General features: G+C 31.5%; 1 protein-coding gene across 2 annotated transcripts in view; it reads right to left on the bottom strand.

Annotated features, from left to right (window-relative positions):
- Positions 1-12,308, bottom strand: part of LOC106063527 (uncharacterized) — a 22,517-nt gene extending 10,209 nt beyond the window's left edge. For both annotated transcript variants that reach the window (XM_013221924.2, XM_056028507.1), the window contains exons 1-11: positions 12,061-12,308; positions 10,190-10,230; positions 9,510-9,552; positions 5,527-8,870; positions 3,473-3,542; positions 3,279-3,328; positions 3,118-3,145; positions 2,925-2,987; positions 2,422-2,495; positions 2,114-2,221; positions 1,109-1,553 (exon numbers count right to left, since the gene is read on the bottom strand). In XM_013221924.2, coding sequence (XP_013077378.2) covers positions 1,109-1,553; positions 2,114-2,221; positions 2,422-2,495; positions 2,925-2,987; positions 3,118-3,145; positions 3,279-3,328; positions 3,473-3,542; positions 5,527-8,870; positions 9,510-9,552; positions 10,190-10,214 — 4,250 coding nt within the window. In that variant the 5' untranslated portion in view covers positions 10,215-10,230; positions 12,061-12,308. The remainder of the gene's footprint in view (positions 1-1,108; positions 1,554-2,113; positions 2,222-2,421; positions 2,496-2,924; positions 2,988-3,117; positions 3,146-3,278; positions 3,329-3,472; positions 3,543-5,526; positions 8,871-9,509; positions 9,553-10,189; positions 10,231-12,060) is intronic.
- Positions 12,309-12,506: the final 198 nt, after the last annotated feature.

Here is a 12,506-nt window from a genome sequence, read left to right as displayed (position 1 = left end):
TTTGCATAATTGGTCTACAGAACTATTGTCTATCTCAGACCATTTTCTTTTTGTATTTTTTTTTCTGAAAATATTTGTTTAATACATAAAAAGAAAATTTCATATACTATCATGATAAAATATATAATCTTAATAGTTAGCTTCAGAAAGATTAAAAAAACCTAGATGAAGCAAAAACATTATTCTTTTTTGAAATATTCAAATTGATGAACGAAGTCCCTAGATTTTGTTACTGATGAAGAACTCACACCTAATTTTAATTTACAGCTACCCTCAAATTAAGAAATGAGATTCAAATGAGAAATTATTTTTTTTCTGAGATAGTAAACTATTGATGTAAAAAACAAAAAACAGAAAAAAAAAAATATCTGATTATTCTGTTGTTTCTTCATGACCAATTTCTCAAAAAAAAAACAAAAAAACAAATGAAACTTTGTAGTTGTAATAACTATTATATAAAAAAAAATGGAACTAAAAATAAGAGCAACTATGATTAAAATGATGTACACATCTGTAATCAAGGATTGTATATGTCACTGACTGGATAGAGATATAACACAGACTGCTTGTAGAGTAAATTTAAAAAAAAAAAATCTTTATTGTGGTCTTTTCAGACATTCTATAATAAACACAAATTTCATCAAATTATAATCAATTTTTTTAATTGCTTTTTTTTTTACCATTAAAAAAAAAATTACATATTGTTTGACTGCACACACATAAATGCTTTGGTAAACATTGTACAAAATACACTGAGTGCATTTATTAGCCTTTTTATAAACAAGTAAAGCTTGACATTTGTCAACGCTGTTCTCATACTAATGGCTCTGACTAATATTTAGAAGTTCATTAATATTTCTTAAATGCTCAACACATTAAGTGTCAAAGACACTATAGATGTCACCAAAGAAACCTTAGAAATAAATTTAAAATATTGCATTTATCTTTGTCGAGATCAAAGTTCAGCAGCTACCTTGTTAATATCTCCCAACAAATACTTTTTTTTTTTCCTAATTTGCTTTAGCGAGAAAAAAAAAGGAATAATGACTAATCAACACTAATGAAAACTTCACAACAAAACATGTAACAAATAGAAATATCAACCTACCCACTCCCTCCAACTTCCACAGATTTTTTCTGCTCCTCTAGAGAAGATTCTGTCAACATTGAGGATATGGATGATGAGGTGGAGCTTGGACTGGAACTTCTAGCAAAACCTGAATCTCTTATGACTTTGTTACTTACAGACATGGGCCTGGAGCGGCTCAGCACATTTGGTTTGTGTCTCATGTGTGGCCTTCGAGACAATATATTTGGCCTATCTGGCACATGTCGAGGTTGAAGGGTGGTTGGCTTAGTATCTATGTCTTGTGCTGTTTCGTTTTCAGCTTTAACATCTGTAGTTTGGAAACTTGATTCAGGTCGACTGTATTTTTCTAGTTCTTTAGCCAAATTACCTCTAGGTGTAATTTGTGGGGCTGACTTGATGTCCCTGGGTTCCAATTGTTTAGTCAATATCATTGGTCTCAGAACCCGATCAGTGTTACTTCCTGCTGTGAAATAAAAAAAATTAGTTTTCAATATACAAGATCATACACAATGGAAAACTGAAAAAAAGATATAACAGGACTACAAGTAACCAACTTTGAAATTATTTTATTGCAGTAAATATTAGGGCTAACTGCTTAGTTGCATTTAAATATGGCTTTAAGTGCTTTGCTGAGAAGACAAAAAAGTATTTTTAACAAGTTACAATTTTTTTTATTACTAAGTTCTTATTGTGTAATAAACTGTAATTTATGAAAAAGAAATGTTTAACACAAAACAACAGCAAATAAAAAAAACAGCAACTTAAAACTCTTAAATTTTTTTTTCCTGTCATCATGGAAAATTTTTCCAACAATGTGGAAAAACAATGACTCAAAATGAAAATCAGAACTTGTGAACACATTTACCCATGTCATGATTGTAAAAACTTGTAGATTTATTTAGATCACTTAATAGAAGAAAAACAAATATATGTCCACATGAGATCAATTTAAAAAAAAAAATTCCTACGTCTACATCTCCATATCAAATCATTTATTTATTACCACAAATCAGAGATTCTTACTAGGTGAGAAATCTTTAGCAGCAAGCCTAATCAGTTCTTTCTCTGAGCAGGTGGCAATCATAGCTTTTGTTGGGTCATCTCCTTTCGGCAGAACCACCACATGCATCACTAAGTTTAAACAAAAACAACAGCAATATGTCAGAAAATATCCATTAAGCAATTATGTCAGAAAATTTCCATTATGAAGATATTGGTATGAGAACAACCAAAAAATTGATAATGATTATTTGTGCATTAGCACAATTTAGGCCATATCATACTTAAAAAAAAAACATTAAGCCTGTACACTACAACTAAGGTTTCCATACCTTTCCCTCCTCTATGGTTTAGACTGGGTTGAGACATGAGCCGTGTCATTGCTGCCAGTGGACAACCTGAAAGACTGAAAAACAACAAAAAATAGAGAATTAAATTGAAGGCAGAAAGTAGACTACAATTTCCTTTAGATTTGAAGAGTTTCTTATAGCTCTTCTGTAACAATTTATTAGATGAAGTAATAGTAAAACTATACCCAAGCTAAACTTTTAGAACAGTCTAGTCAGTTCAAGTAACCTCTGGTGAGAATTTGAAATGTTTCTAGTCAGTTCAAGTAACACATATATTAAGAGTCAGTTCAAGTAACACATATATTAAATGGATTATTTCAGCCCAAAAAAATTCATGTAGGTTGAAACTTTTATTAGTTATTAACCCAGCTAGCTTTTCTAAAAATGTCTTACAATACTGAATAATGGGTAAAGAAAACATTTCTAGGATGAGACACTAGACACAATTTGAGCAATGGACACAATCTGTTCTAAAACAAACTTACCTTCTATGAGTACTTCTATTGTTATTAATGTGTCCTCGACCATTACAGCCAGGAGTTGGACAGCTGAAACATAATATATTAGGCATTAATGAAAGTTGAGTTTATGTTTTTTACTGACTAAAAAATATAAAATTTTCTAAAAGAAAGTTGTCTATATATTTATAATATATATATATGAAAAACATTATATTACCGTAACAGTTGCTCGTTTTTAAGTAAAGCTGTGGAAACACAAAGATGTAAAATTAATGTCAAGTATAAGCCTTTTCTTTAACAATTAAAACAGTGTGTTATAAATAAAACTTTTCATTGAAAAGTCAAAAAAATCTTATTTAAATAAAACTAATGCTATACCTTCTACCATTTCAACTGGTAATCCTGATCGCCGTGGACACCCAGAAATGCTAAGTTAAAATAAAAAGATCACATTAGGATTGAAGACAAAAAGACATCCACTTTGTCACCTAAAGAAGAAGTGAAACTAATATCTTAACTACAACAATATGAACATATAAAATGTAAGAATGTATATAATATATTTACTTTACCTTCTATGGTGTGTGTATAACCCAGTGATGTGACCAGTACCATCGCAGCCTGGACATGGGCATTCATGGGCTAAAAAAAATAATAATCTTAGTACCAAAAAAAAAAATAATAATAATTTAAAAATGCAAAAATCAAACAAATCTTAATTTTACTATTAACTTCATAAAAAGAAATTTCACTACAATAAAGTTGATTTTTATTTCAAGAAGAATGTTATTTGACTTTGTTAAGGTAAAAAAAAAAAATTATATACCATCAACTGCAGTTTCATGATCTACTTTTATTTAACAATTACAATCAATCAATTTTTAGCAGCCCCGAAAAGGGAATAATCACTATTAGTTTTGTGTGGTATGTACGTCCACATGTTAGATTGCAATAACTAGAAAATAAACTGAAAATCTAACATCTTGATATTTTAGATCAAAGTTCAGATGGCTACGTTTTTTCTTTCCTTAAAGTGAAAAATGTAAGCATCTGCAAGTAGTTTTTTTCATAAAAATACACCATTTTTACAACTATTCACTATTAATAGTAAAAAAACACAGGAGACTATATTAATAAGGTAAGTATTAAAACTTTTATGCAAATGATTTGACTTTTTCTTTCTAAAAAAAATATATTTTAAATATTTGTTTTACTAAATGAATGACTTCAGTTATACAAGCTACTTACTTTTTAAATAAATTATAAAATATTTACTTTTGTACAACTATTCACTATTAATAGTAAAAAAACACAGGAGACTATATTAATAAGGTAAGTATTAAAACTTTTATGCAAATGATTAGACTTTTTCTTTCTAAAAAAAATATATAAATATTTGTTTTACTAAATGAAATGATTTCAGTTATACAAGCTACTTACTTTTTAAATAAATTATAAAATATTTACTTTTGTTTTAAAAGAGACAAAAATGCATTGAGTGTGTATACAAGTCAAATAGAATTTAATATGCAGTGTTTCATAATAAACAAGTGGAGTGCAATGGATAACAAAATAGTTTTATACATTTGAAGACATTTAACCAAAGGAGAAAGCCTTGAATGAGAGATTGGTTCTTAAGACCACCAATCAAATAATCATTCAATAACATTAATTAATTATTGTAATTTATAAGATAACATTAATTAATAATCTCTGTATCCTGTGGTATTATATTATCAGAGAGTCTAACAATACAATAATAATGCCAAGACAATCGATACATTACATGCTTCTTCTTTTTGTATTGGCAGAGATAGGGTTGTTATTTAAAATGTATGGCTTAAAAAAAATTAAAAGGAAACTTAAGTATTTGATTTATTTAAAATGGGAGGAAAAACAACAGCGTAATCTTGTTTTTGCACCTCTACTCCATATTACAACAGATAATGTAAGGGTGGCAACACTATAGAGTTTATTATCTGAGTTGGAATCATCTAGGTATTATTCATTTTATTTACACTATTTCTAATATATATATATACTTTCATGAATTCAAGAGAAAGCTGTTGGCACATAAAAATATAATTATTTAGGAACATTTAAAATGTCTTTAAATGATTATATGAGTCTGCATTAAATAATTTGAAACTAGTAATGAAGCATTGAAATTAATTGCATTTTCATTTTAAATCATTTAATTGTATACACTATTATCTCATTATCATAGCAATCCAAGAATACCAGACAAAAAAGAACTTTATATGAAGACTGTTAAGGTAAGTATTTTCTACTTATAAAGTATGCTAGTGTTTATTCTGTTGAATGCTAAATTACATTTTAACTTTTTTGTTTACTGGTACTGCAGATTTTTTTATAATTTCTTCCTAGATAAAAGAGGCCTGCTATAATTACAGATAAAGAGGCCTGGTGTCAAGATGTACCTGATAGTTGAATTTAACTATTTTAAATAAAGATAACTATTTTTAAATAAAGATTATAATAATAATAATTTACTTTTGTACTCTTTGAATCATATCAAGCGTCTTTTTATCTTGGCCACCCTGAGTGTGATGAAAGTGTGTTAAAAAAAAAATAAAAAAAAAAAAAAAAGAACAGCTCAACTTACGTTTCTTAGGTATGAGTATCCCCTCTACATTGGGGCAGTCATCATCATCCATGTCTTCTGGACTGTACTGTTGGAGTTTTTGAGATGCATCATTTTTAAATGTATCTGAAGAAGATGATGTCCTTGTTGTGGCAAATGTGACGCTGGTTGAGGGGACAGTCATGGAAACAGTGACCCAAGTTGAAGTAGTAGAAACTGCTGATGTTGATGAGACTGCAGAGGATGTTGCAGGAGAAGTAGTGACAGGGACAGGTGCTTCTGGAGTAGTACCTGTACAATCTGATGAAATTTCTTCGTCAACATCTGCTTGAACACTTTTATCTGTATCGATTAACATTTGAGTAGCAGGGGCTGTGAGTGTGGGTTTAGGAATGTCAGATTTTATTTTAGGTAAGAAGTCTCCTGCTTTTAGATATGGCCTTGAAAGAGTGGAATGATATTCAACAACCTTGGGTACTACGATTGGCTCAAGTACTTCCAGACAATCTTGTGGATCAATATATCGATCTTGAATTTTCAACAATGTTTTTTTATAATTTTCCAACAATTCTTCTTCAGGTGATTTTGCTGGTGCAACAGAGCAAATAATAGGAGAGGGTTCTTTAGTGGATTTATTGAGAGTCATGTGAAACTTGTATGGTGCATATTCTCCTTTTGATTTAGAGCGTTTACATGCAAATGGAACAGTCACTTCAGTAGCAGGCTCACGGGAGGAGTTTCCTTGCTTCTGTAAGTTTATAGTTTGTGCAGCTTCAGCAAGCTTAATTTTCATTCCATCATGAGAGATGATATCTGAGTTTAACACTGGAGTCAGAATAGTGGATCCATCAGAGGCTTTCGATTGTGAGATTTTAATGACTTTTTGAGATGTACCAACTAATGGGATTGTCAAGTTACTGGATACTGAGGACTTTGTATCTTTTTTGCTTGTAGATTCTAGCAGCTCAGGCGTTACAATAGTTAATTTACGAGGTAAGGGTTGACTTTCCGGCTTTGGGGCGCTTGAAGCTGTTGATTTTATTATTGTGCCATGGACATTAGGAGATTCAACCCTACGAATTATTGTAGTGACAACGGGAGAAGCAGCTTGCTTAAACACAAATCTTTTTGTTACAGGGTGATTTGCAGCTTGTGTTTGACACTGTAATTCAGGCACAGTTACTGCAGTAGCCTCTTCAGCAATCATTTCTTTGTCACTGTCATTATGTTCCTCCAGGGGATCATTTATACTATCAGCACTCCACTCAGCTAAAACTTCAAACTCTTCCTTCTCTTCTTTAATCTCAACTTTAATCTCGGTGCTTTCATAAGTGTCACAATCTTCAATTTCTTGTTTTATTTCTATATCTGAATCAACAGCACTTGCAGAATCAGTGGCACTTGCAGAATCAAGTGGACAGCCGCTTTTTCCAAGCGCAGCTAGTTTCAATAAGGACTTTTCAAGTTCTGCTGGATCAGGCTTAATATCTTCATTAAGTGCAGAATTGTCAATGCCTAAATCTAAATTATCATTTTCACAAATTTCAACTTCATCTCTGTTACTTGACTCTGGTTCTTCAGTGCTGCTTGAGATTAAAACATCTGCATTACAATCATCATTAATGATACTTACATTTGGTGAAGCCTCACTAAGTTCATGTTCATTTAAAGTCATAACATTCAAAACCTTGACTGTACAGCCTAAGTCATCTTCTTCCAATTTATTTGAATGGGCTTGAGAATTTTCGAGAACTAAATGCTCTGATGGTGACACTGTTTCTAAAGAAGAGTCTGCCTCTGGCTCCTCACTGGATATCCCTGCTGCCATTTCAGTTCCTGAGATGGCATTTTCAGCACTTAACTCTTGACTGAGTTGTACATTGTCATCATTATCCATTTCAGCATTCTTCCCAGTGCCAAAGGAAACAGGATCCTCACATAAATTTACATCAGAACCAATTTTATCCCCAAAACTATCAAAATTTTTAGAAGTTATATCAGTGCACCCTGTTCTGTTTATACCTTCCAAGTTGGTTTGAGCACTGTCTAATAAAGGAGAAATTTCAGTATAATTTTTTCCTGTCATATCAGGAACTACATTTTGAGACTCTAATGAGAATGTGGATAAAGAAAGCTCATTAGAAATAAAGTCTTCTTTAATTGCTGAGTCATGTCTATCTAACTTGAACTCTATTTCATCAAGTTTTTCACTAAGTAAAGTATTGTCCTTCTCATTTTGGTTGACAATTTCACTGTTTTCTGACAGTGTCATTCTACAGTTGGTATCCTTGTCTACTTCTTTGTCCGTCACAAGACTTGTTTGAAAATGTATATTTTCAGTCAGAGCACCCTCTGTTTTGACTTCACCAGCTACCTCTGCTTTCTTATCTAGAACTGCATGGGAGTCATGCACTTCTTTTCTTTTCTTTCTCTCTCTCTGAACAATCTCACACAACTCTGAAGCATCAGACGTTCGCTTTGCAGCTTTAGTCTTGATTTCTAGCTTACGTGATTTGTTCTTGTCATAAACATCAGCTACTTCTGTTTTAAACACATCTTGTCTACTTTTACTGTCACCTAACTCTTCTAAAACATCTACTTTGCCTTGTTCTGCTTGATGATCATGAGAACTGTCGACTTCAAGCTTTACAGGCTTATTAAGACATTTGACAATTTTTTGGGAATTTTTAAGATTCCCACAGTTAATATGAACATTCTTCCCAGCTTTCAATCTGGAAGATGTTCGTGTTGTGAGCGATGCATTTATTACTTTTGTGGGTGTAAGAGTGTCTTCCATTTTCAGTATTTTTGGAGAGGAGTGTTCTTGTTTTACCACAGCTTGGGACACTCTACTAAAGTTTAACTGAACTTCATCATCATTATCAGAGCTTTCTTTGTCTTTATCAGGAGTGCTGATCAGTTTTCTCCTACTTCGATTTGACGTCGAAGGTGTTGCCGTTTTGTCTACCTTTGGGCTATTTTTTTTAGCCAGTGAGCTTTTCACTAAAGGCAAAGAGTTAATTTTACTTCTAGTTGACTGGGATGCAGGTGTCAGCTGCACATTGATATTGACTTTAGTTTTTTCTTCATTAGTACTTTTTTGCCATTCAGGAGAATTTTTGTCCAGTTTTTGCGGTTGAACTTTGCTGGTGCTATCAATTTTGTCAATGGAAGTTTCTGTTAAACTATTTTTATCTTTACTTTTTCTGATTTGTGACATTCTCTGTTTTCGACCTTTTGGTTGGGGTGAAGAGTTTGGGATTTTAGGTTGGCCAATGACTTTATTTGAACGTAAAGGACTCTTGCTAGGCTTCTTTGATGCTAGCTCATCAATGGACTTTCTAGTGCCAATTGTACCAAGAGAGCTTAATAAAAAAAAAAAGAATTGATGTAAAAAGAAAACAGCCGTACGTAAATGCATTGTATGAATACAGATAAAAGCTATGACAGTTTTCTCTGAATTTAAAATTTATCTTGGTGCCAATTTCTAGCATTAATTTTACTTTCTGAGTTTTTTTATATTTTTATCTTGTCTTGTGTAACAACAGACACACACAAGTTTTTATATATATTTATTTTCAATTTTTAGAAATGTACTCCTCACATTTTATCTGATTAATTAGTTTCCAACAAAAGAATAGAAAAAACATCAGTAGCTAGCATATTAGAACAGACAATGTAAAGTTTATAATAGTAAAAATAATTCCATTAATGCAAGCAAAACACTTGTAAAAAAAAAATATTAGATAAATAAACAGAAAGTCCAATTAAAAAATTTAGTTTTTCTTAACATAAAAGATTAGTTGGTAATAAGCTTTTCTTTTTAGTTAACTGGTGCTATATGGTATGATAAATGATAAAATGTAAATTCTTTGTTATTTAATTTTAAAAGCACTAAGCCATTTTCATTATTTAAATCCAGCTAGTTCTAATTATCACAGGAATTTTAATCTTTAGCTCTTCAATGTATAAATAATATGATTATAAATAAAATATTGACTAACCGTGAGCGCCTCACATCCTGGATTCTGTTATCCATAACTTGACCTGTAATTAAACAAAACTCTATTAGCTGGTCATATTTACTTGAAATATTTAGAGTAAAAAAATCTATTTTTAAAAATAGGGTTGGGGGAGAGCTTTACACATTTAACTAAAAATATGTAAAACCTGGAAATCTCCACACATCTAAAACAACTAAAATAAGAATCTTTAACTCTAACGCAAAGGCGGTCCTACTGTACGGTTCTGAAGCAAGGAGAACAACTGAAGCAACAACACAAAAAAAGTACAGACCTTCATCAACAGATGTCCGAGAAATATCTTTAAAATACACTGGTACGACAAAGTAGAAAACACCAAATTGTGGGAGATGAGTGGGCAAAAAAATATAAAGGTGCAGATCTTAGAGAGGAAGTGGAGATGGATTGGTCACACCCTTAGAAAAGAACAACAGAGCTAAACAGGCCTTAGAATGGAACCCCCAGAGAACAAGACGTAGAGGAAGACCAAAAAGAATATGGCGATGCAGTTTACTAGATGAAGCCGTGAGGACAGGAAAGAGCTGGGAAGCCATTAAAAAACTAGCAAGAGACCATGGAAAGTGACATGTATTTACTAAGGCCCTATGTTCCTTGAGGAACTCAAAAGGAAAAATGATGATGATGTAAAATTTTCCCCTTACCTTTTGTTTTAACTGTTTTCACCATATCTTTTTTTGGAAATCTGTGTAAAAAAAAAATACAAAACAACTAGTGGTAAAGTGATTAGAGTACCAGTTAATATTGACAATGTGAACTTTGACGTCTTTAAATCAACAAGACTATACTGAAGCTGAGAAAGTTTACAACGCAATCTGTTTTAATAATTTAATCAAGACAATGTGAGTGTCAGATCTAGATATAATAATAATTTTATTTATAAAGCGCTATTAACAAACAAAATGTAGGCTCAAGGTGCTGTAATAACATTACAAACACAAACACGTCAGCTAAAATGACAATCTAAAAAAGTTTTAAACAGACAGATAGGTCTTAATGTTCTTCTTAAAAGTGGTGTAGTATGCGTTGTCTGTCTGAGATCAATGGGGAGTGAGTTGCAAACCTTTGGTCTGAGCACTGAAAAAGCCCACAGACTGTAGCTTTTGAGGGAGAAACGTGGCACCACTAAAAGCGTTGAGTCCATTGAGCGCAGGGCTCTCTGGGGGACATATGGAGTAATCAGTTCACTAAGGTACAGGGGCATCTCTTTATTATATATACACTTTTATCAAGAATCTAAACAACTCATCTAGACCTAGATACTACTATACTATAGATATTTAGTTAAAACTCTAGCTGTAAGATCTATAATTCTAGATCTTCAAATATAGATCTAGAAAACTCAAAATAAAGAATATATAGATCTAGAAAACTCAAAATAAAGAATTATAGATCTAAAATAAATATAGATTGACGTATCTACACAGACAAGAGTTAAAGATCTAGTTAGTCGACTTAGAAAAGACTAGTCACTGCTATCATCTAATTCTAAACTAATTAAAGAATTACTCTTTAGCGATACATCTATACATAGTGACTAGTGACACTAATCTCTAGATTCTAGATCATAGATGATATTGATAGATCTTGATTCTAGATTTACTATGATTTAGTAACCTAAACTGTATGTGTGTCTTTCTAAAGTACTAGAAATAAATCTAGAATCTAGACCTAGATATCTATTATCTATCATCTAGTGACAATCTAGTCTCTATATATAAATCTAGTCTAGAATCTAAATCCAATGTGAATGTAGATCTATTAATTATAATTATATCATTAATAATATCAACTACTGGTCTGCGTAGACCCTAATTGCATATGATCATGTCAACAACTAGATTTTACTAGATCTACTCATCTAGGCTCTAGATACTACTAGATCTATACTATAGTCCTATGCCTATAGTAAGACTAGATAGTAGATAGTCAGTAGAATAGATCTAGTCTAGAGTACTCTTGAGTCCAGACTTAGACTAGAAGTCACTAGTTTAGATCTAGGTCAGGTCTAGAATACTCTAGTCTCTAGATCTAGATTAGTTACTCTAGTTACACTCTAATGACTCTAATGTACTAATCTCTAGACTTAACTAGCCTAGGTTAGTCTCTCACTATCATAAAAAAAAAAACTAGATCTAATTAATAATTTTAGACTAGATCTAGATCTGTTAATATGTGATACATAATACTAATACATTATTAGATTATATCATTATACATAATGTCATAATACAGCAACGTGATTCGTGATGAATGGTCGTGACTCATGTCATGATGATTGTAAGTAATTAATTAAAGTAACCAACTGTTGTGATTTTTGTTAAAATTAAGATCGTCGCCAGCCGCCAGTCTATACTCTATAATCTACATAACACCATAGATCTAAATCTATTTTTATTCTAGATCTAGATCTCTAGAGTAGAGTAGACATCAAGATTTCTAGTCTAGATCTCTATGATAAGATTAGTCTGATTAGAAAAGAAGATCTCACAAGGTAAAAAAAAAGTTATCAAACCTTTTCCCGCGAACTCGCTTGCCCTACCACTGTCAGCGAGATGTTGAGTGTCGAGAAAAAAAATAGAATCAGGATATTACTATTTTATGCGTATATTATTAATTTAGACATATTTCATGTTGGGCTTTCATATATCATGTTGTATACAAATTTAACAGTTAAATTTAAAAGATACTTTTAATATGTTTGTTCGACTTCAAACAAAGGGTGCGGGTAACTTTAGGTAACCCATAATTTCGAACCGGATTCTTATTATTTATTTCACGCATGCGCAGAAAAAATAATGAGATGACGCAGTTTTTAAAAATCTTTTACTGAACCGAACTTATGAAAAAGAAAAAAGAAAAGAGTCTAGATCTCTATAGAGAAAATAACATTTGTGCCTAGATCCTGATTTCGATCAATATAATCTAATTATGATGCACATTTTTTTTTATTAAAGTTGA

Source organism: Biomphalaria glabrata, chromosome 5, assembly GCF_947242115.1.
Source record: "Biomphalaria glabrata chromosome 5, xgBioGlab47.1, whole genome shotgun sequence".
Taxonomy (NCBI): Eukaryota; Metazoa; Mollusca; class Gastropoda; family Planorbidae; genus Biomphalaria; species Biomphalaria glabrata.
The sequence above is the reverse complement of the archived record's forward strand: the minus strand, read 5'-3'. Positions and strand labels throughout refer to the sequence as shown.